The sequence below is a fragment of the Corvus hawaiiensis genome, chromosome 11 (assembly GCF_020740725.1).
Source record: "Corvus hawaiiensis isolate bCorHaw1 chromosome 11, bCorHaw1.pri.cur, whole genome shotgun sequence".
Taxonomy (NCBI): domain Eukaryota; kingdom Metazoa; phylum Chordata; class Aves; order Passeriformes; family Corvidae; genus Corvus; species Corvus hawaiiensis.
In genome coordinates this window covers 17,250,683-17,275,815 of record NC_063223.1, presented here as the reverse complement: position 1 = coordinate 17,275,815, position 25,133 = coordinate 17,250,683, and the positions used below count along the sequence as shown (strand labels likewise).

At 44.3% G+C, this 25,133-nt stretch overlaps 1 protein-coding gene across 1 annotated transcript; it reads left to right on the top strand.

The window, feature by feature from the left end:
- Positions 1–1,431: 1,431 nt before the first annotated feature.
- RHOA (ras homolog family member A) lies at positions 1,432–25,133 on the top strand. The gene is made up of 5 exons (XM_048315724.1): positions 1,432–1,539; positions 18,640–18,797; positions 21,519–21,639; positions 22,876–23,006; positions 23,867–25,133. The coding sequence occupies exons 2-5, from the start codon at positions 18,642–18,644 to the stop codon at positions 24,038–24,040; spliced, it is 582 nt and encodes a 193-aa protein (XP_048171681.1). The 5' UTR covers positions 1,432–1,539; positions 18,640–18,641; the 3' UTR covers positions 24,041–25,133.

Below are 25,133 nucleotides of genomic sequence, written 5' to 3'. Positions count from 1 at the left end.
GAGGGAATGGGGATGGGGAGAAACACTTAAAATCACACACTGGAACAGCACCAGTTTCTCTTGGAGTGCCCAGGTTAAACAAGCCATCCCCAAATGCCAGCTAAAGGCTGCTGTGCCTGTTCCCAAGGGAACCCTGAGGGACAGCATGGGCTGTTTCTCATCAACCCTCTCCATACTACACTCCCTTTGCAGTGATGCCCCCCTGGGTCCCCTGAGGCCCCCCTGTTGAAACTTCTCAGGTGGGCAAGGAAGGAAACAATGATAGAGGAGTACCCTTCCTCCAAGGTACACTGCATCAACCACAGGGCTCTGCATCCTGGGATGAGGGCAATCCTTGCCATTAAGCTCATCACAGAAATGCTCAGGAGATGCTGTCAGTGAGTCCAACCCTTCCAGCCCCTGCCCTGTGCTGCCTGTGAGCCCCCCAGCCTCCTCCAGCTCCAATAGCTCTGCTCAGTGCCTGCTAGGAGCAGAGCTCACCTGCTCCACTGGAATAAACAGGCCCACAGACAAACAGGGCACTTTAACACCACTGTCCCCACCCGCCAGCCACCTTTAACAGAATCAATTAGGTTGTAAAAGACCTGAGATAATCAAATCCAACCTATGACCAAACTCCTCAATGTCAAGCACACCATGGCACTGAGTGCCACAGCCAGCCTGTCCTTAAACACCTCCAGGGACAGTGACTCCACATCTCCCTGGGCAGCCCATTCCAACATCTAACCATTCTGTGAAGAAATTCTTGCTAATATCCAACATGGTGCAGTTTAAGACTACCTCCTCTCACCCTGCCGCCAGTGACCAGGCAGAAGAGGCCAATTCCCACCCGGCTACAACTTTCTGTCAGTAGCTGTGCAGAGTGGCAAGGTCACCCCTGAGCCTCCTTTTCTCCAGGCTAAACATCCTCAGCTGCTCCTCACAGGACTTGCACTCCAGACCCTTCATTAGCTTCACTGCCCCTCTCTGGACCCACTCCAGCACCGCAACGCCCCTCCTGAACTGAGGGGCCCAGAACCAGGCACAGGACCCAAGGCATAACTCTACCAGAAGAAAGGAGGAACTGAACTGCCTAAAGGCAAACGGGGCATCACGATCCAAGTTCCCACCACAGTCACCTTTCCCCCATTTAGTACAGAGGGGCCGTGCCCGGCATCGATAGCTCCCCAAGGGGTAGGCACTGATGGGGCCGCAGGGAACCCAGCAGCTCCCGGCCGAGCCAGCAGAAAGCGCCCCAGAAGAGGCGGAGGCACAAACACCAACCCCACAGCACAGCCCCGCCGCTCCCAGCCCGCGCGGCGTAAATAGCACCGCCGCTTTTATAGCGGCCCTTCCCGGCAGCCCCCGCGCGCGGCCGCGCCGATTGGCCGCGGGGCGGGCGGCCGCGCGCGGCCGGGCGGGGCGGCTCAGGAGCGCGCCGCGCGCGGGGCTGGGAGCGCGCACGGCCCGCCCCGCCCCGCCCGTTTCCGCCGCCGCCGCCGCTCGCGCTCGGGCCTGTGGAGCAGGAGGCGGCGGGAGCCGGACCAGCGCAGGCCGCAGGTACCGGGGGGGCTCCCTACCGATCGGGGGGCGCGGGGGGGCGGATCGCCGGCTTCTCTTCTTCCCTTCCCCCTTCCCGCCGCCGTCGCCGGGTGGGGCCCGCCCGCCCCCACCGGGAGCCCGCGGCCTGCGGGCGGGGGCGGCCGGGCCCGACCGGGCCTCTCGCCGCCACCGCCGCGCACGAAAGGGGAGGGCTGGTGGGGGGCGGCCCCTCTGCGAGTTCCCGGGGCCGGTAACGGAGCCTTTTCCGGGCCGCGGGAGCGGGGGAGGGGAGGGAGGGGCGCGGCCCCGGGGCTCCCCCGCGGGAGCCGCCCGCGCCCCGCCCGGGACCCGGTGCCGCCGCCCGGCCGTGGGCGGTGCGGAGGGAGGCGGAGGCGGCGCTGCCCCCAGGGCCCTCGCGGTGACACGGGCGGCACCGGGGGTGCCCCGGTGAGTGGCAGCCTGTTGTGTGACGTCACCCCCGCCGGGGCCGCGCCCCGCCCGCACCGGGGGTCGCAGCCGGGGGTCGTCCCGGGCTCTCCGCGGCACACGGGGCCGTGCCGGGGCGCGTCCGGAGGGGTTGCCAGGGGTTTGTGCGCCGCTGAACTTTTAGCTTGGGGAGGAATCGGCCTTTGGGGCGAAACTGGAAAGTTTGGGCGCTGTTCTTTTGGTGGGGCGGCTGCTGCAGGCCGGGGAAACGCCGGGGGTGGTTTGACACGACCGGAGTCCTGTGCCCCGACAGCCTTACCTGGGCTGAGAACTGCCCGGTGTTAAACTACCCCTGCATAAACCTTTCCTGCCAGGAAACCCATTCCTTTGAGGGCGAGAGGAACCTCCAGACTACTTCAGTTGTGTTTGGGTTTTAAGAGTAAGACCCAAAGACTTCTCCTAGAGGTTTGCAGAGTTAGTTATTATGGACACTCAGGATGAAGTATTGTTCTCAGCCGAATGATACTATAACTACTTTGATATCCCTTTAAGAGGTGTCTGGAATGGGGGTTTGTTTGTTTTTAGTTGCTGCCTCATATCCAGCTTTTGTTTCTCTCCTGGTACAGTTCACCTGTTTGTTGCAGGGAAGCCTTCATGAGCAGTGGTTCCCACCCACCATTTCTCTGTGTGATACAGGATTTGGAGAAAATTAAACCCTAAGACCTTTCTGGGGAATGTTAAGTTTGTTGTTGCTTTTTTTTTCCCCCAGAGCTTAGCCTAAGTGTCAATTCTGCCATCTGTGTGACTTCGAAATGGTGAACTTCTCCTAGAAGCAAACTTCTGTTAATCTTTTTATCTCAGAAATCTCAAAAGTTAATTTTAAGTGCCCTAAATGTTGTTTGTGACCCAAAATATAGATTCTCTGATGGCTTTATTTGGGGATTTTTTCCCAGTATGGAAATATGAAGTCTTTCCCTCCCTGAAAAGATGGTTTGTGAGAATATTTGCTTTCTGTTGAAGGCTCTTCTGGTACATGTGTGCCTTCCTCCTGTCCTGTTCTGGCCTTACCCAGGTCTCCAGCCACACAGCACTGGCATTTCTCGTTCAAATATACAGAGTCTAATTCTGGCACTGATTTGGACCGAGGCTGCATGTTTAAAAAAAGAAAAACATTAGCCTTATTTCACTTTAATTAGTTCACTGGAATGTTTAACAGCATATTCACCATAAATCTTTGACATAAATTAATTTGAATGGGTGATGTATATCATTTAACACTAGACTACATGGGGTTTTTTAAAATAATTTTTCAAGACATGAATGCACCTTCATACAAGGGGCAAAATAAATTCTGTCACGGCAGAGCTCAGCTGAGCAGCTCTCATGTTATCCCTCCTCATTCACCAAGCTCACGCTCTGGCCGAGTGCCACAGCAGCCGAGCGCCAGAGGCAGGGAGTTCTCTGAGCCAGGAATTGACAGTAAAAACATCCTAAATGATCTTAACCGCCACCAGGATGTAGGACTGGTGATGGCTCTTCAGATAAGCAAATTCCAAATGGAAACGTTTTGGAGGGGTCCTGGAAGTATCATCATCTTTCCTCATTTTTCTTACAGTAACTCTTGGTTTTTCTGGTTTTTACACTTAATCTTTTTCTCTCAATGTATTTACATTGCCCAGAACCCTGTGGGCTCTTCTTCACACCATGTCTGTGGTCTGCTCTGCCCTAGACATTTCTGACCTTGGCTGCCTTTTCATTAGCCAGTTGTACCTTCTCAGTTTCTCTCATATTTTATTCCTTGCTGCTGTGGTATCCTCAGGTTCTTTCCAAGCCTCCACTCAGACACCATCTTTTGCCTTTAATACTAAATCTCATCTCTCTCATGTTCTGCTGTGTTGCCTTACAATGTGTCTTTAAATGCAGTTTGAACTAACGTGGAGGAGAAGTGTAATGGGTGAGTTTGAGGAAGTTAGCATGTTGATAAAGCACAACCAGTGTGCCCTTGAAATATTAAATTAATCCACGATGAGCTTGTCCTAGTAAAACACATAATAGGGGTGAAACTCTGTAATACAGAACAGTGCAGTGCAAAATAAATGCACCAAATGACAGCTGACCTTCATTCCCAGTGTACAGCTAAGCACCTGCACACACCTGAATGCATGGTGAAAATCCTCTGCTCCTCGCCTCTTGGTGTAATTCCTCTCCTGCTATAAATAGTGGGTAGCTAAATAGAAAGAGGTAGTTGCTTATTCCTTTTCAGTTAATCTCAAAAATAAGCAAAAATATCCCAAAATACTGTCTGTGGTACACTGGTTAAGTTACTGCTGCTTTTACAGTAACTACTGTTTGGTGTCTGGGTGCCTTCTGGTCTTGATGGGATTTCTGTTACCACTCATTCTGAACTGTGAATATAGTACCAAAAGCTAATTGGAGTTGGTAGAGTGACACTGCCCTGTCCATCCTCTTTTCTGTCCTTTTCCTATCACCATATCTTCATTTGGGAAGGACATTTGAGACTATCAAAGTTGAACTAAGATATCTATAGACCACCTTTTAATTAAGATATTTGCCATCCACACAACTAACAGCCAGTCCATCCTAACTGAATCATCTAATTAAACTAATCAGAAAGTTTGCTTTCTCTGACCACCCTTCATGACCAAGGTCCCTTGTAAAAGGAACAGATGGAGAGTTACAAGTATACCCAGTAAAATTGGGCAGTACACCAAATATGAGGTTTTGCTTCCTCAGGCTCTGACAGTTGTGGGTTTTCTGCTTGCTTTTTTATTGTTGTTTTTTAATCAGAAACAGGGCTCAATTCAGTCTCTTGCTCAGTTAATTAGCAGTGCTTTGCAACCATAAATAGTTCTGTCTCACCTGGCCTGAACTGTCACATTTGGAGCAGGTCGCTGGTGTGGATGTGTACAAAGGGATTCCTCCTCCTCGTCTTCGCAGTTGTAAGGAAGGTTGTCTTTATATGTGTCAGTGGTTTGAAAGAACTAGCAGCTGTCCAAGTACCAGTTCTCTCTGTTTGCATTCTTTGCTAGCATTTCATTTTTCTTATATTTTACACCTGGTGGCTCTTTGTTCTTCACCTCCTGTCTGCTCTGTTGAAATTGTGGGAAGTGAGAAGGCCGTCTCACAGTGGGATCTTGACTGGGTGCTGACCAAGTGAATTGGCTCATTTTTTGAACCTCAGTCCAAGAGCTGTTTGGAAAGGCTGGGTTCCATGTAAACCACAGCAGAACTAGGCTTCTGCACTTGAAATTGAAAATGTTGTTGGGAGGATTTTAAATTATACTGTGGAATGTTGACAGATGAGAATGAGCATGCAGTTTGGGATAAAGAAAGTGTTAGAAATAAGAATACAGCCTTTCAGAAAGTTTAAGTCATGAAGCTGACCAGAAAAGTAAATAAGAACGTGAACTCTGGCAAGTTAAATGAAAAATACAAGGACCTGCCCGAGAGACTCTGAGAAACATCATACTAATAGCAAGAAAAAAAAATTTCCAAGTTCATCAGAAACAAGAAAGGTGCTGGATTTTGGAGAGCCAATAGATGAAGAAGTGAAAGAAATATTTGGTGATGAAGCCGTGAGTAGAAAGTTAGATGACTTATGTGCATTCCTGTTTCCCATGGAGGAGTCCAGGAGTCCAAAGAGGGTCCCTGTGCCAGATATTCTCTTTATTGAGAACAGGACTCATTGGAAGATTTGTCTCTGCTTGAATTGTCAGCAAAGTAATTCATAGAGCAAAGTGATAAATAGAGTTACGAGGTGCCAAGACCAGATGGTGCTTGCCCAGGGGTTCCAAAGGAAATTTGGGCCTGAAATGACCAAATTACTAATTACGCTGTGTAACTTCTCAATATCTTGAAGCCAGAGAAATAGAAGAGGATTTACATGGTAGCAGTTCTTAAAGATAGTTCAGCAGGATATCACAGTTCAGTGCCTTTTTAAAAAATAAAAGACAAAAAAAAGCTAACCAGCTGGACTAACAACTTAGAGTAGCAGAAAGCCAGTGTGGCTTTTGCAGAGGAAATGGTGCAGCTCATATCTGCTGGAGGTTTTGAATGACTTGAGAAGCACAGAGAAGGGAGGTTTGGGACAAGAGAAGAAGAGGGATCTCTGTTATACCTCTACTGTTCAGCATATTCATAAATGATCTGGTGAGAAAGGTGTTAAGGAGGAAGGGAAGAAAAGACAAGAGCTGATTAGGAGGAATTGCAGCATGTCCTTCTGACACTGAATTACAGGCAGCAAAATGCCAAATGAAATTTGTTCCAGATAAATACAAAGAAGGGGGTAATCTTTGTTTATGCACTGATGGTGTTAAAGTTAATTATTGCCACTTAAAAGGAAGCTTGCCATAATTCAGTGAAAATGGAAGTTTAGTGTTCAACAGTGATCATACGAGTTTGTATGAGGGGCTTTGGGAAAGGGATAAAAAAAGGAAAACAGAGGAATAGCATCATGGCTCTTTAGTCCTCAACACACTGTTTACAGTGGGTTGGCACAAAGAAAGATGTGCTTTGAGATACATTGCAACTGGAAAAGCAAAGATGAGGCTGAAAAGAGTGATCAGAGATAAGGAATGGATTCCATACAAGGGGTGCTTAAAAAGATTTGAACTCTTTCTCTTGGCAAAGACATGACCAAGCACAGTCTGGTCTAGATCAAAAGTGATGGTGCCTCTCCCTCAGTCTGCACTGAGACCGCAGAATGCAGCACCACAGAGTGCTTTGAATGACAACGATTTATGTGGCTTCAGAACCAAACAGATGAAATCACAGGAGAGAACACTGTCAAGTGAGCTGTTGGGCACAAAGAATGAAAAAAAAATAATTACCCCCAAGCTGGCAACTGAGAAAATACACTTGCAGAGGTGTCAATGCATTTGCTCCTTCTTTTACTCCGAGACACCTGCATGTGTCAGGCAGTGTTGGGCTTGCTTGGTGTTTGATCTGAAGCAGTGCACTTTCTGGTGGGAGGAGAGGAGGAAGGAACACAGGTGAGTGTCAGTTGTGGGTACAAGAAGATGGTTGTCTGGAAAAGTTAGTGTTAGTTTTTCTTGTCCATATGTGTTTTACTGCCAGTGCCTGAAGACAAAGCCACCTCATCCAAGCAGAAGCCTGCCTTGCTCAGTGTGAGGTGCCCCACATCCCATCTGACATGCAGGAGGTATCTGGGAAGAGAGGACACCAAGAAAAATCTGGCCCAAATGCACAGTGGTTTGCAGATTACACACACATGGAAATCCAAAGATCTACTATAATTACCTCAATATTAAGCCCTAATCTCATTTTGTGCAAAGTAATCTTGGGACTCGGTATTGCTTAAGAGAAGTACTCTCGTAAGTCGTTGTGCCTACAGATAGCAAAGATGTAGTCAGTGGGAGAAAACGCACAAGAGTGTTCTGTGAGGGCCAAGGACAGCAATGGCAGCCACAGATCCTGAGGACAAAATCCTGCTTTCTGCCCCCAAAATCCAAACTTTGCCTTCAGCCTTGGAGAGGGACTTGTCATGGTAGAGGAAGACAAGGGAGAAATGCTCGAATTAGTCTTCTTCCCTGGGTTCTGAAATGGTGTTCATTTACTAATTATATAGCAATAGGGAGGTGAACAGTATAGGGGTGAACTTTGCAGGTAGTTGATCAGGAGCACCCTGCTAAGTTTGGTGTTAACAAAACAGGATGCATGATGACAGTGTTAAGACAGAGTTTTGCTCACACATATTGCTGGTTTAGTTTTTAAAAATTTTGACTTAAACATGCTTTAAAAAGATCTTTCAGGAACCTTCTTTTGCAGTATTTTTCTCCTACCAAGTGTTGAATCTGAATTAAATAACCTGGCTTGGAAGGGAAATGAAGGCATCTGTTTTGTTCACTCTTAAAAAACTGTGCAGGAAAGCCTTACAGAGGAAATAAGAGAAAAGCAGTAACTGAACATAGAAAATAGAAAACAGAGGCTCAAAATCATGTAAAGTAACTGGGAGGAAAAAGGAGCTCAAATGACTGTGAAATTATGGGTCTAAAAAGTTGAAATATGGTGAGGCCTTGCCATGTGTCCTGCTGGGAGGCCTGCCTGCCTTTGCTCTCGAGCTGGCTCATCCCCTGTACGCTTGTCCTTGTTTCAGGCCCCAGCTTTGCTCACCTCTCCTTAGGGTCTGAGAGAAGCATCCAGTTATTTTCTTCTGTGGTTGCGTCTCTTCCAGACAGTCCTTTTTCCAGTTCTCCTATGGTTGTTCCTCATGTGGTCACTGTTGTGTAGTTTAATCATCCATGTACCCTGCTCTGAGTCATTTCCAGTTCATTTATAGCCTTTTGACATGGGGAGGATCACAGCTGCACACATCAGAAGATGCAGTCATGCGATGGATTCCGACATCGTCGTAATGGTTTCTGGTTTGTTCCTTTTCCCCTAGTTCTTAATATTGGAATCTTTAAAATTGTAGCACTTCGGAGTATTGTGCTGGTATTTTAAAGGAATTAACTATATAACCTTTAAATACTGTCCTTGAGTGGCAGTGATCAGCTCCCAGTCCATCATTTCATATAGGAAGTGGAATCTGGTTTTTACGTTGCATATCACTTCACATTTTTCTCTTTCAAATTTTATTGCCAAGGCACAGAGCCTGTTAAAGTTCTGAAATCCATCACAGTTAGCCCTTGCCTTTATTACCTCTACATCTTGACATCATCAGTAAATTTTGTTGTATAGCTATTTTTCTTCGCTTTTTCAGGTCATTTATGAATGTTGAGCTGTGCAGGTTCCACGGGTGTTTTTCTGAGAGTGCTGAGCATTTCCTTCTGCCTAGTTTCCTATCTTTTGGCAGTTATTTACCTATACATAGGGAACTTCTGTGTAATCAGGTATTTTGATTATCTCATTAAGTTAAAAAAAAAAAAAGGTTGAATGATATTGCACACCTAATCTGCCCAGACTTGGTAATTGACACCTCTGTTTTGATACATATCTTAGCTCTGAAGATCTCTGGCCTGAAAATGGAAAGGGTTTATGTAATTTTTTTTCCAGAAAGCTCTTTATGTAGTGCAGCAGTTTGAGTTTGAAAGAATGCTAATATGCAGTAATAATGAAGAGAAGTAGGACACTCTTAATGATTATAATCCCATCAGACTAAGACATCAATCCCAGGTACAATAATGGAATAAGTAACAAAGCGTTCAGGAAGGAATTAAGGCAGTGTCACTCAGCCTGGACTGGGGGATATAGAAACAAGTGGTGTTAATTGTTTTAGTTTGATTCTTAAGTGCAAGTGTTCATCTTAGCCTTCAGTTAGCACTTGACAGTAATTGCATGTCATTTTCAGTGAGAAACTAAGCCAGAACAAAATCAATATGGTTCATATTAAATTTAGTAGAAAGAGGGTAGCTGTAAAAGGCAAGTAGAGGCTCAAGTGAGTCTGTGTGTAGTGAGTTGAAGGAGTTGGACTCTTGGGCTGTTTCTTAGCGGTCACCTGGAAGAAATGCGAAATGCCAGCAATGGGAAGTTTTCAGAGGCTGAAGAAGTGAGGAAGTGACAAGAAAAACCTCATCATAATGCAGAAAATGTAACTGACTGCTGGAGTGAGGAGCATGGTATGGGATTCTCTGTTATTCCTATTTTGAAGTCAAGATGGTCTGCACTTGAGTTAATGCACAGGGTGAAAACTACTGGGGAATGACCAAGCTGTGGCTTGTTTGCACTTGAAACGCAGCTGAGGGTGTGGTTCTCTGATACTGTGTGGATGGATTTAAGGCTCCTGCTCGTAGAGCTGTGCTGCAGCAGCCCTGGGGCATTTGGAGCTGTGATGGACAATATGGGATGGAAAGGTCCACAGTGCTGTGCTGCTGGCTCTTAAGGGCCCTCCTGCCTGACGCGCTTCGCCGTGACACCTCTACTACTTCGTTACTCCTTATGCCAGGAATAGACAGTCACTACTGTCAAAGGTGTAGAGGTAATTTAAAAAAAAAACCAACCAACCAGCTCTGTGTTAGGATGCTTCAGTCTGGAAAGGTTGTTAGTGAGGAGCAGGAAAAGGGTGAGTGGAAGCAAATTGTTCACTCCCTTTCCATTTTGGAGTTAGGAGGCAGTAAAAGAAACTAATAGGGACAATCTTGAATTTGAAGGAAGTGGCTTTACACAATGTGTAATTAAATTGTGGGAACTCCCTCCAACAGGATGTTGTGTGTGCTGGAAGTTTACATGGGTTCAAAGGGAGTCTGGACAAGCTCATGGAGGAGAAATCTATTTGAGGTTACCAAATTCATGGGAACCACATCTGACCTAGGGAGCTCCTGAGCTGAAGGCTGGCAAGCATGCAGGGGGAAGCTTCTTGTTCATTTTTCCTCTTCTCCCGTAGCACAAGAATCCCCAGTCCTGAGCTTGTCCAGAATGCCAGGCACTAAGGTGGAGAGACCCAACTCCTAAGTCAATGTACCTATTTCCGTGTGCGTAGACCTGTAGTTACAGGTGGTCTGTGAGTCTCTAGGTGTAAGTTTAGGTGCAGGAACAAGTTGGTCCAGTGGTCAGTGTCTGTACTGGAGCTGCTTGTGGGACACAGTGCTGGGTGTAGAGGGTTGCACAGGTCATGGTTTGGGTGTTTTAACAAAAGATAGTTTATGTGTTCCTGGGAGCACTTGGCAGTGCTGAGGCATCATTCCTGTAAAGGCATGGGCAGGTGCTCTGTACAGGGAAGGAGAGCAAAGCAAAGCGTTTTGCTCTTTCCTGCGGTGGTTAAAAATCAAGCAAATTTATTAGAATCCAAAACAATTTTCTTCTCTGAGAGGAAGATGAATTGTGTGTTGTCATACCGGATTTTTCCTGAAGAGGAAAGCAAGGGCAAAGACTGTAATTTGATAGGATGAATCCTACTTTGAGACTTCACGTGATATCTCGGATTAGACATACTGTGTCCGCATGACACTCAACACAGATCTAGTGCTGACGGCTGATTCAGGTTTCCTCCAAAACATTGCACTGGCAGGCTTTACACTGCATGAGGAATCTTCTGCCCCATCACAGCCATTGCAGAGACAGCATAAACAACACACTGTGTCCTTAACGAAGATGCACTGTATGCCCATGCCTATTAAACACCTATTGTGTACTTTTGGATAACTCTTAATGACTGTAAAAAATTCATCAGTCATTAAGGGTTCACTGGGGCTGGCAACCAATGTTGCTAAGACCTGATGCAGTTAAGCTGACCCTGTTCCCAGTTCTGGTGATGTGGTACAAAGAGGCTTGAGCTGGTTATTTGTGGAGTTAGCTGAGACCTGGGGAGGTTTATTAGCTGGGGGTGAACACAGCTACGCTGCCCCTGATTTAAAGCTGGCTCTGGAAATGTAGAGCTCTGTTTGCAAGGCACTTTTTCCAAACTAGTAAAACATGCCAGACTTGAGCCTGGTTGACACAGACTGAATGAACTGTTATCAGAAAGCTGAACACACAGCTTGCCCTGTCCAAAGACCTTCCCAAAGGACCTGTGTTCAGTGTTTAATCCTGTTGGATACTATGCTGACCTTCTGTGTCAGTTTTTCAATTGTACTTCAGTCTTGCAACAGAAAATTTCCATTTTCTCTGTGGATTAAATTTAACGTGCAACATCAGTAGCCTGCCCTATGCTTTGCCAGCTTTGGAACTTTTTTAAAGTGTTAGATTTCATATGTAACCCTCCCAAAAAACCCCAGCAGATAGCTTTTTCTCACCAACTGCTCCCACATAGTGCTGAAGTTAGAAATAGGTCTATTTTGCAGTACTGTCAAACTGCTTTATGTATTGGCTGCAGTAAGGAATATAAATATAACTATTTCTCAAAGGCCTTGTTAGCAACACTTTAAATAATGTGGCTTTTTGGTGCATGAGTGCAAGTGTCCACAAGCAAACTTGCACAGAATTAAGAAGATCTCAATCATTACAGTGAAATGTGTTGACTGTCCCCTTGATAGAGGTGACCACATTCGCGTTTTTAGTGTTTTTATTTCAGTGGTTTGGAATTGAACTGAGCTTCCACCCCAATAATGCTTGATTTGAGGTCATTTATGGTGTCAAGAAGGCAGATGACTCTGAGCTCACAGTGTGTCTGGTTTTACTGTCAGTGTGGCTGTACAGATCAGTTCAGATAATAAGTAAGTGGTCACTTGCAGCATGTTTTGGGGTATGTACTTCTTCCAGGATCCTTTAGGAACCCTGTAGCAGAAACATGGGTTGTATCTGACTCCTTTATGTGATTGAATCACGTTTTTCCTTAATTTTTTTCTTACTTTTCTTTCAGTTCCAAGGCTGTTGGCCTCCCAGTTTGTAGCTTCTCTAAGAGGTGAATTGGGGTCATAATTTCTCTTACTTCACAGCTATTGCTGTGTAAGAGCAGGGCCATCCTGTGTTGGTCATGTGGGGAAAAATGGCATGATAGCACACACTGGCTTACATGTGCTGAAGGAAGCTGATTTAAGGTAGCAGGATTAGCATTTCAGCAGCAAGCTGCAGTATTTCTGATATTGTTTATCACTAATGAGAAGTGAGCAGCGAAAAAGGATTACAGAATGTATAGTTGCTGGCATTTTCCATTGGGACTTTGGAGGAGGAGGAGGTTGAGATGCTTGCCTGCTGTTGGGAGATGTGGGAATCCTGGATTCTGTTCTAGAGGAGTGGTTACATCCTTCTGCCATTCTCCTCCAGGCCTGTTTGCCTGACCCCTCCCCATTCTCTGGTCATAGTCTTTGGACCGCTTCACCCACTCAGATGCTCTGTGTTCAGTCTCTTTCTTCACTGGCTGTATGCAGCTGCCCTAAAATCAGACCTGTTTGCTTCAGGGCTGATCAGACTCCAAATTGCTCTGCTAGTTCTCAGTTTTGATGCCAGATCTTGCTAGATGGCCAGAAGGCAACTGTGGGAAAAGCCTGCTCATCCCCTCTGCATCCCTGGAGTCTTTGGGAAAACTCTTTTCTTCCTCCCCCTCAGACTTGAACAAAAGTCTATTTTAAGGGTAAATGCAGGTACTGAGGCAGAGGCAGTTGAGGGACTGGGACAAAGTCAATTCTCCCCTGTGGTAGGTAGAGGGCAGGGCCTCACTGGTCAGGTTGGAGGACACTTGAGCAGGGTTTCTTCTTCTGGTCCTTTAGCCTGGCTCTTGTTCCTTCTGCTGCCCAGGGCAGGGCTGACTGAATGAGGGGGAAATGAAGCAAGTGAGAAGAGTGCCAGGCTGTAATTCACTCAGCAGCAAACTGCTTCAGTGCTGTCTAGAGGAGTCAGCAGCAAGGCAGTCCTTCTAAGAATTCAAAACCTTTACCTTCCAACATTTTGGTTTTAAGGACTTCAAAGATGAGGTGGGAAAGTATTTAAAGGATGTTCCCCCCCACACCCCCAGCATCCTTACTGCATGCTGAGCTGCTTCTGAACTGCTTCTGCTGAGTTCTTGCTGACATGCAATAATCCAGAATTTATTTTTTTTTTACAAAATTCTGCATTTTGCATCCTTACTGCATGCTGAACTGCTTCTGAACTGCTTCTGCTGAGTTCTTGCTGACATGCAATAATCCAGAATTTTTTTTTTTTTTACAAAATTCTGCATTTTGCAAAGGAGCTGCCTGTATAGCATAGAAGGCAACATAAAGTTACTAGTAGTTAATTGGTAATTGAAATTAAATATAGTTGTGATACCTTTGTGATGGTAAAGGGCTGTTTCTTCCATCAATTACCTTCTCCAGGATGAGATCCAGAGTGAGACAGACAAACCTGGCATGTTTGTTGCCAGCCTGTCCAACTTCAGAATGTCAACAGTGTGTCCACAATCCTCACTCATGCTGTGTGGCCTTGGGACCTGCAGGAGAGGAGGCACTGGAAAACTTGTTCCCTGGAAAAATAAATAGCATGCTGAAGAGGCAAATTCCCTTGCAGTAAACAGTAATACTTGGGGGGAGTATGTTTAAAACACGAGAAAAAATATTTTCCCCATTTCTAATTCTTCCAGAGTATTTGGTGGATTCCCTTAACAAGCAGGGCTTGGAGCCTTGGAGCGTCACCGCACTTAGAAACAGCAGCCTCCTGTAACAAGGGTATTAGGGTGGCAACTCTGCAAACAGGAGCTCCTTGTGTTGTAACCTCCTGTGATGTTAGTGGGATTGAGTAAATGATGTCTAAAGCCCCTGTAATACCTGTGAAAGACACTGGCCTAGGCTGAGGAAATGTCATAATTGAATCTCTTCCATTCGGATGAGTCACTTGAGTCGTGTTGTGAGAGTTTCCACTTTGAATCTAGCAGACTAGCTGGTTTTGAGAATCCTATAAATGCAAAGGTGGGAGGAGTGGTTCGTTTAAGAGTGGGGAAAATTGCAGATCTGTTGCCTTGCTGCAGAAGACAGCACAGATTCTCCTAGAAGATCACTGCAGCCATTCTGCTACACTAACTGGGATAAAATGTTTCTTGCTCAGTGTTCTGCATGCATCATCAGTGATGCAGTTCCAGCAGCTTTCTGGATTTATTGGACTCTCCCTGCTCTATGCACTGTGTAAAAGGATGAATGTGTAGTACTTGTGTTCAGTTACAGTGAGGTAGTAGTACTTGGATTTGGTCTGCTTGTTATACCCTCTCAAGTAGTTCATAGAGGTTTTTTAGCTCTAAATGTAGACGTGTACTCACTGATGAAAAGCTGTTCTGCAGCAAATACTAAATTGTGTGTAATGTGCATCTTAAATGAAACTCTTTAGGCCAGAAAAGTGCTTTGATTCCCACATACTGCTGGTACAAATTTGATGTATTTCCATGTTTCAGAATACTTAGGAAAACCAGAGCATGTCAGAATGCAGCAGAAAGACCTGACTGCTGTGAATGCTGTTAGTGTTGTCCTTGTGACACACGCCACTAAGATGTAACTCCATTCTAACAAGCCATTTTTTCTCTATTGTGCTACCAAGATGTTGCTTTTCTGGATCTTTGCCAGACCTGACAACCCCTTACAGCTGCCCACTGGAGAGGAATGTATTTATTTTAGCTAAAAATAACTAGGTGAACGATGCTGGTCTGTACACGGAATCCTCTAAATTAGGAAATTCAGGGAATTCCTAAATTAGGAAGTGTTCAAAGTTAGATGAGGCTTTGAGCAACCTGGTCTAGTGGAAGGTGTCCCTGCCCATGGCAGGGGGTTGGAAGGATGTGGTCTTGAAGGTCCCTTCCAATCCAAACCATTCTGTGGTTCCTTGATAATGATAAGTAGAAAGAAGTGGTTGTGATGTTTGGTAACTTTCTTCCGAGGTGGATGGAGGCGTCTTATCTAATGATCAGAGCTGACATCCTGAGGCGTCTATATCTACCCAGCGTTTATAATCTGGGCTGCTTCTGAAAATTGGAGATTTTAAGTGGTGATCTTTGCATCCTGAATTGAGTTTTGTACAACACGCTTGTTCTAGAAGGAATTGTTCTGTGGTAATGCTGCAAAAGGTGAAACTAAAGTAAAAAATATGAGGATGCCATGGGTCCTCATATCCATCCAAAAAAATGATCATGTGGTTGATGCTTTTTGTGACAGTCCAGAAGGATCCTCTAGAAGCTGGTGATGAGGGAATTGTAATTACCTAGGTTTTCAGTGTACTAGATGGAAGGGACAGTTTGGCAGGTTTGATGTGTCCTGGTGACTGTCCTGCACAGAACTCTGAGCAGGAGAGCCTCCTGGGGCGGGTCCTGAGCAGTGGGAAGGAAGTGGTTGAGCACACGCTGCTGAAGGGCATCTTGTGTCCAAATGATGTCAACACATTTCAGGAAGCATTCAGGCAGAGAGTTTCATGATGGGCTTTTCTCAGGAAAAAGATACTGAGGAGATTAAATAAAGCTCCTGAAATAATTTTTATACACATCCATAAAATTTTCAAGCTTTTTTAGGGAAGGATTTGTAGAAAGGTCTACATTAAATGATGTGTTTGGAGGTGTTTTTACACAATTGTTGTTTCTTTGTAGACCTTAGACATAGGTGTGCAGAGGGCCAAAGCATAAAGTTTAACTGGCAAGGAACACTTAAAAAATAATCTGAGAGATGGAAGTATTTAGAGGAAGATAAAGGAAGAGTTGATCTGATAATCCATTGAAAAATACAGTTATCCGTAGGTGATGCCCAAAGGTCACCTACCCTGGGTGCTATTGCAGGTAACTCAAGGCTGGGCCAGTCCCAGCCACTAGCACAGAAGGGAGAAGGAGGGAGGATAGCAAGGAAAGACAGATTATCCCATTCCGGCAGCCGCCCACTGTGTCTCCAGGGCAGTTTCATCAATGGCCTAGATAATTATCTGGGAATCATTACTATTAAACTTGCATCTGACAGACTATGATTAAGCTGGAGGGCAGAGCTAGAACCTGAAGGTAGAATAAAACATCAGTCAGCGTAAGGATAAATAAAAGCCTGGCAATGGATATTCAGCTGTGTGAAGAGAGAACTACTCACTGTACAGCCATCAGAATGAAAAAAAGGCTGTGAACTATCAGGAATTAAAAGCTGACTGTATCAACAGTGTTGTGTTCTGGGGAGGGGAAGAAGAAAGAAAAAGACTCACAATTCCAGACTGGTGTTTAAGCAGCAGGGTATCTCAGAAGATCAATGAAATTAATCCTTCAGCTTTGGGCACTGTTCATAGAGCCCTAGGAGAAATACTGGATTCAGCTTTTGGGCTCCAGGCTTTGGTAAATTTGTGCCAACTGGACTCTGCCCAGAAGGGAGCAATGGGAAAATGTAGGAAATATGATTTACAGAGAAGGCTTGAATAAACTGGCATTGTTTTGCCTGAAGACTAAATGAAGGCATATATTCTCAACTGCGCTGGGGAAAGGGAATAATCCATTTCCTTATGGCCACGACAAACAGCATAAACAGTAATGGGCTTATATTACATCAAAGAAGGGTGAGGGTAGACATTAAGGGAAGTTCTCTCATAGTAAGTATTGTGGAGCACAAGAGTAGATGACTTCAGAGGTTTTGTAGGACTTGAAGGGCAGATTAGCCAAAGCTGACATTAAATAGAAGTAACAAGTAGTTGATCTTGACTTGGTGCAGAGGACAGATCATTACCAGTTCTGTAAAATTCAAGTACTACCATTGCTAGAAAGTATTCAAAACCATCTAAAACTATAGAAAGAAAACTTCTATACAGCTTGGATCATTAAAAACCTTCCACAAATGTAAAAATTACCCCAAGTCCCTACGATAAATAACTTTAACTTGTGTACATACATATTTACAAGGTTAAAGAAACTCACTTTGGAGATGGACTTGGATCACTTGAGCAGAGGTGTCTGACAAGGCTGTCCTTGACCCTTGCTGCTTGGTGGGTTGAAGTGGTTCTTCTCTGTACCTGGAGCAGAAGTGCAGATTCTCTGTAATATCCACTGCTTCTTCACCACCTCACAGTACCAAAGTCTGCTTTTAGATGGTAGTTTTACCTTTTTACTTAATTTCATGAGGCAAGAGAAGAGGTGAAAAGGATAAAATATTTTTGCTGTGTCCTTTAAATCTCTCCTGTGCTTCTTTGAGGCCTTCTCCCCTTGCCAGCAGCCCTGGTCATCCTTGTAGAACTTTGTTCTGGATTTGTCATGGCAAAAATTAACTCACAGGGTGCTCCCTCTGTGGTATTTTGGTCATGCAGTCATAGGTATTGTGGTGGCGTTGCTGTTTGCTCCATTTCCAGGAAGCTTCATGGGATGACTAAGTGGCTTCCCCTGGAGTGCCTTTATGTTATGGAGAAGAAAGTCGTTATGGTTCTGTCCTCATTGTACTCCCTCGTAGCCAGGTCACTCCCTAAATCTTTTGCTTGTTCCTGCATTGGTCACAAATAAATGCCTGGAGAAAAGAAAGAAGAGAGCAGGCACATATATAATGCTGGTTTTGTTTGCTTTGCCAGATCCAAAACAACCATCTCCTTCGGCCCCACCCTGACTCCAGGCTTTCCCTAAACCTTTTCAAGCTTTTGTACTGTCTTTTTGAGTGGAGAGATGCTTTTGAGCAGGTCACGGATTTGTGTGGTCCTGATACAGATCAATACATTGCTCAGCAGAGATCTGTGAGGAGCACCATGGGCGTCTCCACTTCTAAGTACCCCCTTTACTTACTGCAAACTGACAGCAGGCTCTATTAACCTGGTAGTGGTGATGCCCAGGAAAGTGGATTGAGGAGTGAGATGTGTATTGCCAAAATCCTTTGCAGAGTGGTGGTTGTAATCTGAGCAACTGGTTACCTTAAGGTCCTTCTGTTGGTGCTCCTCGGTCCAGCTGACTGGCATTTTGTTGTTAAGACAGCTCAATGTGATAGGAAAATGTTACTGCCCTTAAATTGAAGCATCTTGTATACCATTACCTGGAATACACTTCTGAGAGGGTACCCTGGGACAGTGCTGCTAATTTACTCGTTATCTCGGGGTGCTCCTATCTCAGCCTTCAGAACAGATCAATAAATCTGGGCTAAACCAGGCCCATCTCCTCTCCTCTCTATTATTCTTGCACGTAGTGGGCTCACCAGTGTGTTGATTAGTGCTGGGGTGTGTTTTTTGTTAAAAGGATGGGAATCTGAACTCACCCAAGTTCAGATATGTCTGTCTCTCCAATGGACATGTAGAATCAGTTTAAAAGGTCAATTTAAAAGCGTTTATTAATTATTAGCATCTCGGTTAAAAGCTGTAGCAGTTGAATTAACAATTTGTCGTTTTGTTTTTCAGCTATGGCAGCCATTCGAAAAAAGCTGGTTATAGTGGGAGATGGTGCCTGTGGAAAGACCTGTCTGCTGATTGTATTTAGCAAAGACCAGTTCCCTGAAGTGTATGTTCCCACTGTCTTTGAAAATTATGTAGCAGATATTGAAGTGGATGGAAAGCAGGTATGTGAACCCTTCTCTAAGAGCCAGAATGAGCTGGTGTTTGTTCAGAATAGCATGGAAATCTCTACACTTCTTCAGTATGTGGTTAGCACATGTGCTTAGTGCTTATGTTGTAAATATATTTTTAAATATTAGGTATGTTTATGTGGAAAAAAATACTGGCCTTGCTAGAACGTGCTCATATCCAGTGTCTGTTTAACAAGGTGCTTCTAACCTTACACAAGCTGAGGTTCTAAAAGCCATGCAGTCAGTCCGAGTAGAATGTTGCAGCAGCTGGGAGCGGGTGGAGCAATGCAAATATGCTGAGGGCATGGGGCTACTGGCCTTTGGAACAGAGTTCCTGTTTTGATAGGGACCTGGTATTGTAATTAACAAAGACTAATTCCTGGAGAGTTTTTTTTTTTCATACCCATTCCTGGCAACATGCAGCATCCTTCTGAGAACAGATGACAGACAGGTTGATCAAGGGGGTTGATTTTTGTAGTGTACATCACCATCATCTGTCTTGCTTGTCTGAAGGAACACAGTTCTTAGCAGCCAAGCGTAGCCACAGCTCACTGAGCTTCATCTTTAGTTTGTACTTCAGTAAATTAATCATTAAAATACTTCATTTTAATTTTAGTAAGTTTGAAAGTCAGTTTTTAATCAGTGGGACTCTTGAGTCCTTTTGTTTACCAGACGTGCCAGACGCCTGCTCCAAGGGGCAGCTGTAGGTGCTGATCCCTGGGTAGGTTGCCTTCTGCACTTCTGTCAGCAGCGTGCTGGGTGATGTGCAAAATTGTCACTTTCCAGGATACTGCAGAAGCACACAAATCAGGAACTTTGCACCCTGAAAGCTCAGCTATTTACAAACCCTGTCAGACAGCCATGGCCTGTGTCTGTTTGGGTACTGTAACCACACAGAGCTGACTCTGCCATGGGAATGCAGGTCAAGCATGTGGCAGGTTTTGGTGCTGAGGGTGCTCAACTTCCCTGTTTTGTCCCTGGCTATGACATTGCCTTTACTCTGGGCTCAGGTACAGCCAAGACATTTTTCAGTCCATTCTAGTTCAGATGCAGTGACTGATAGATGGAAATCGCTCACTTTCAATCCTGACTGGAGAAAAAGAGGGTTTTGAGCTAGTTTTGGACTTGATGTTAAATTTGATTTCCTGCTGTTGCAGGGATGGGTTATTTGTGGATTTAGTAATGATAGTTCATGCTTTTTGAGTCTAAAAAGAGCTTTTCTCTCCCATAATGTGAATCATTAAAAAAAAATTTACTTTTAGACTAATATTAGGACATGTTTTTTCCCCAAGTAACAGGTTCTACAATTTCTATATTGTATCTTAGACTCTAAGGACTATTGTTTGAAATATGCATGATATCCATTTCTCTCTCTTGTCACCAAGTCAAACTTCCTCATTCCCTTCTGCCTGAATCTCTGCGTCTCTGAATGAGTGAACAAGGAGTCATGCCCTATCAGCTATATGCAGCCAGTACCTAAAGAAAAATAGCATGAGCAGCTTGAGCAGTATCAGCTGATTTTATTTTTGTAACTACAGGATATATTTTACCCAAGCTCTTGGTCTTCAGAAAATTTGATTACAAAAGTTTGTAGGAGAGCCATACTTAAGCCTCTTCTGTTTGACAGCCACTTACCTCTGTCTTCCTAGAAAAGCATTACCAGAAATGTCCAGAAGTCATACAAAGACAAAGACGTGGTAGGAGATGTGTTTTCTAGGCGCTGGTTCCAGTGTCATGTGACAGAACCATCAACAGACATCTCTTCAAAAACATGAACATTTGCCACAGAATTCACATTTGCAACTGCAGAGGTGACTCTGAGAGAAGGAGTATTTCTGACTGAAATACAGAAGATTATTTTTGTATATGTGTGCAACTTACGGCTTTGTCTCTTCACAATTTAAACAGTTGCATTGCACGCGCAGGCTCGTGTTTGGGTTCCAGTTCTGCCCATCTGTCTTTATCTGAGCTGCTGTGGACTTTTTTCCTGGGATTTTTGAATGTAAGAGTTTAAAGAAGAAGGAACCCACTCCAATGTGAAGGCAGACTCATCAGAGAATCTCAAGCAAGAGTATACCTAAAGAGCTTGATGACAGTTTTGAAAGTTCTTTGTTTTAAATGTTGGCTGTTCCTTCTACAGTTTTAAACAATCTTATTGGGGTGTTCTCCCCTACCTCCAGCAAAAGTAGAAATACCGAGAACATTAAGTACTTTACTTCCTTCTTAGTAACAAGAAGCTTTACACACAAATCAGTTTGGTTAAATTTGTGCACAAATAAGAACAATCTTGACCTTTCTTAGTCACTACAGGTTCCAGCTATGAACCCATTGAAAATGTGCATAATCCTAAAAAGCATATATCTAGTCCACTTTCAGTGAAAACTGGTGTTTCTGGGATGCTTGTCAGAGAGTTTCCCAGCCCTTTGGAGCTGATTCCCTTCAATTCTTCTGTCTTTTCTGCTGGTAGCTTTTATGTCCTTTTAGAGAATTGACAGTGGTCATAGGTATAAAGAAAAGACTCATAAGCAGCAATAAGTTAATTTTTGGAGTTACAGAATGTAAAATTCCTAATAGTTCTCCTGTCACAGGAGAACATGTAGTCTCCTCCTTTTGAGTGGTATTGACTGAAATATTTTATTCACTCCTGTTGAGTTCCTGGCTGCTGAATCAGAACTTTCCTGGTGATCTGACTGACTCCTTATCTTCATTTTTCAGGTTGAGTTGGCTTTGTGGGATACAGCAGGACAGGAAGACTACGATCGACTTAGACCGCTTTCTTATCCAGATACTGATGTTATACTTATGTGTTTTTCAATTGATAGTCCTGATAGTTTAGGTAAGTAGATCTCTAACTGAGTCAGAACCACTTCTGTGTATCAATATATTCCCCTTGGAAGTTGCACTGTAGAATATATTTTCCCTTGGGAGCTTTCCTAGTTTCAGAATTGGTGCTGGTTTGAGTGTGTAGTTTTCAGACATTAAGGAATTCTCCAGCAACGCTGAGCATCACGAGAGCTGCAGCAGCACTCTGTGTTTGCCCAGATTGTAAAAATTCTCTTCCCTCTCCTCCCTTCCTGTTCAGCAGTATCTGAGCGCCAGGGCCCCTGGGAGCGGTGAACTGCTTTTCAGGTGTGCAGCATCTAGAGGCCAGCACACCTGAGCCCTCCAGGTGCAGCTGCAGAATTGATGGTTTGGCTGTAGTGCAAAAACTGGCTTCAAAATCCTTGTCTAAGTTGTTCTTTCAAGCAAGAAAATATGCCATAATACATAATAGCGAATGTCTCTTCAAAAGCTGAATGGAATTTCATGAAGATAAAAAGGGGATATGCAGCCTGCAGGTACATCCACTGGTGAATCTCAAATGTCTAAGAGCTTATGAAAGCACAGCCAGATGTTTTAGGCTGTTCAGCACTTCCTGCTGTATAGAATTTGTCAAGGTTTTGCTTTCAAAAGCCCTCAAGTCCTCCTTTCACTAAAAAAATAAAGTCATGTAGGGATGTGAGGAGGAGTTTTCTGGTGTACGAGAACAAATTCATTTGCTGCATGTAGGGAGAAATGGAAGATTGAAAATTACTTACCCCCAGCCTTTGTTTCTGTGTATCTGTAATTAATGTGTTGAATGTTTCTGCTACAGTAAGGGGAGAGCTATGGGGGGTTGTTTTGTGTTGCTTTATAAGAACAAGTGAGGCTAAAACTTAGGCTTCAGTGTTGTGCCCATCTCTAGCTTCTGGAGATAAATAAAATGTTTCTCTTGAAGCAAAATATTCCATAAGTTTCTACTCCAGAATTCTGTATGCTGTTCTTCGAAGTCCCTTATGCTAACTCTTGTCAGGTAGCTGCTGAGAGAAGCCAAGATGTTATATGTCCTTCAGCCTTCAAATTACCACAGACAGGCTTTCCTTTTTTGGTAACACCAGAACAGGTCTATTTACTTCCTTCTGAAGAGTAGAGAAAAGGGCATCAGTGTGGATTATCAATCTATGACGACTCAGGCAGCATGTAAAAGCTTTAAAATAAAACTCTCTCCAGAAGTGGGTTTTTGTACAGTTATGCCTCTATTTATTTTTTTCAGAAAACATCCCAGAGAAGTGGACCCCAGAGGTGAAGCATTTCTGCCCCAACGTGCCTATCATCTTGGTAGGAAACAAGAAGGACCTGAGGAATGACGAGCACACAAGACGAGAGCTGGCCAAAATGAAGCAGGCAAGTTCAGTTCCCTTCAGAGTCTTAAAATAAATGGCAGAAGTGTGTGGTGGTTGTAGCAGAGCATTAAACAGGCACCCACAGCTGGCTGCTGGTTTCTGTGGGCTGTGTGATCAACACTAACCCATGGCAGACACCAGGGAGTATCTATTGCCTTTAACTGAGTGGGGGGTTCTCGTATTTAGCGGTTTAGTTCTAGAAAAAGGCATCCTCAGCCATGCAAATGGCTGTATTGGGTTACTTACAGTCAGCTTCTCTCACTGCTGGAGAGATGGATCCCTGAGGTACAAAGGAATTGATGAGGAGACATGAGCACATCAGTGCACACACTCCGGAGCTGTTTTCTGTTTGGTGTGTTCAGGATGTGACAGCAAACACTTTCATTGGTGGGTGTTCTGGGGTAATAACCACAGGTGCTGTTGCTCATTCCTGAGCATATCACCAGGTTTCATTTTCTGCTTGAGCCTGAAACCCCCAGCTTGGCTATGGGACTGCAGATGCTCTGCTCTGTCCCGGAAGTTTTGCACCTGTAGCATAAACATTGGGGGGTTTTGTACAAAGACTGAGGCATTGACTTGGGGATTTGTTCATAGGCTTTTTTGCAATGGTAGCAAAGAATTGCATAAATATTTCATCAGAAATAAGCAATCACTTGCTCAAGTTTCAAAAAGTCTTGCAGCTTTCAAGCTCAGAGATACCAAAAAACTGATCGTGTCCTCTGGCATTGCATTTTTAACTAACCAATTCATTACATGCACTTAATCCAGAAATTCCTTTGCATTTGTTGGGAAGCTGGGTGGGAAGGGGAAGAGCGGTGTGGGTTTGGGCTGTTCTCACCTGTTGCTTTTGTGCTGTTCCAGGAGCCTGTCAAACCCGAGGAAGGCCGGGATATGGCAAACCGCATTGGTGCATTCGGGTACATGGAGTGTTCGGCAAAGACCAAAGACGGTGTGAGGGAGGTGTTTGAAATGGCCACTAGAGCTGCTTTGCAAGCCCGGCGTGGCAAGAAAAAGTCCGGGTGCCTTCTCTTATAAAGCGTGGCCAGAGGAAGATGGCCAAAGCAGCACCCTGCACTTGAGTAATTTTGAAGTGCTGTTTATTAATCTTAGTGTATGATTACTGGCCTTTTTCATTATCTATAATTTACTTAAGAGATTTAAAAATCGAGTCATCTTGCTACCAGTATTTAGAAGCCAACCATGATTTTTATAACAATCTGCATCAAATTCATCTGTGCACCCAAGGTTAACCTCAACATTCCTCTAACAAACCTTTTCTGCACTCACAGGATATGCCAGGCGCTAATTGAAGACAATTCTCTATCTTCTTTCTTCTCTCTAGAAAGAGAAAAAGCTGTCAACACAGAGGATTGGTCTGTAACTACTTTATAACTAACGTCCTATTCTAATTGAGTACAACCGTTACATGGCTGTATGGAATCGAGCGTAGCTTCAGTGCTATCACATTTAGGAAGATCTGATTTTCATGGCTTGGTGTAAAACATTAGTTCGAAAATGTGATCACTCTGAAATGACCAAGTCCCATTCAGCTAAGGAAAAGTGAGGGTTCTGTGGTTTCATGTTAGTTACCTTTTAGTTACTGTGTAATTAGTGCCAGTTTAAATGTATGTTACCAAAAATAAATCTATTTACCCCAGCTTAGATGTAGTATTTTTTGTATAATTGGATTTCCTAATACTGTTACTTGTAACCTCTGCGTTAAGGTGTTCTGGGTTTTTTAAGAAACTGTATTTGAAAATAAAGTCCGATGGAAAGCAGCTGATCCTCTTCCCCTGTTCATTTGTAAGAGTCTGACCCATTTGAATGATTTGAGTGGTCTGCACACCCAGGAGGAGTTTTTTCCATGACGTGCTGTAGGGATGAGTAAAGACAGCCTGCTCACACTCAAAGCTTCTGAACTGTTCAGTTGCCTTAAATTCATTGCTGGACCCAGTTTCAAAACTTCAAAAAAAAAAGAAAGAAACTTTTTGTGTAAGTTTGGTTACCATGTAGTGATCAGACTCCTAACCTGTGAACTTCTTGCTGTTCTGCAGCCAACTAAACTCTTTCTGTATTTTCATTTTTCCAAGAACTAATAGAATAAAGGCAGTTTTCTAAGCTCCCTGTA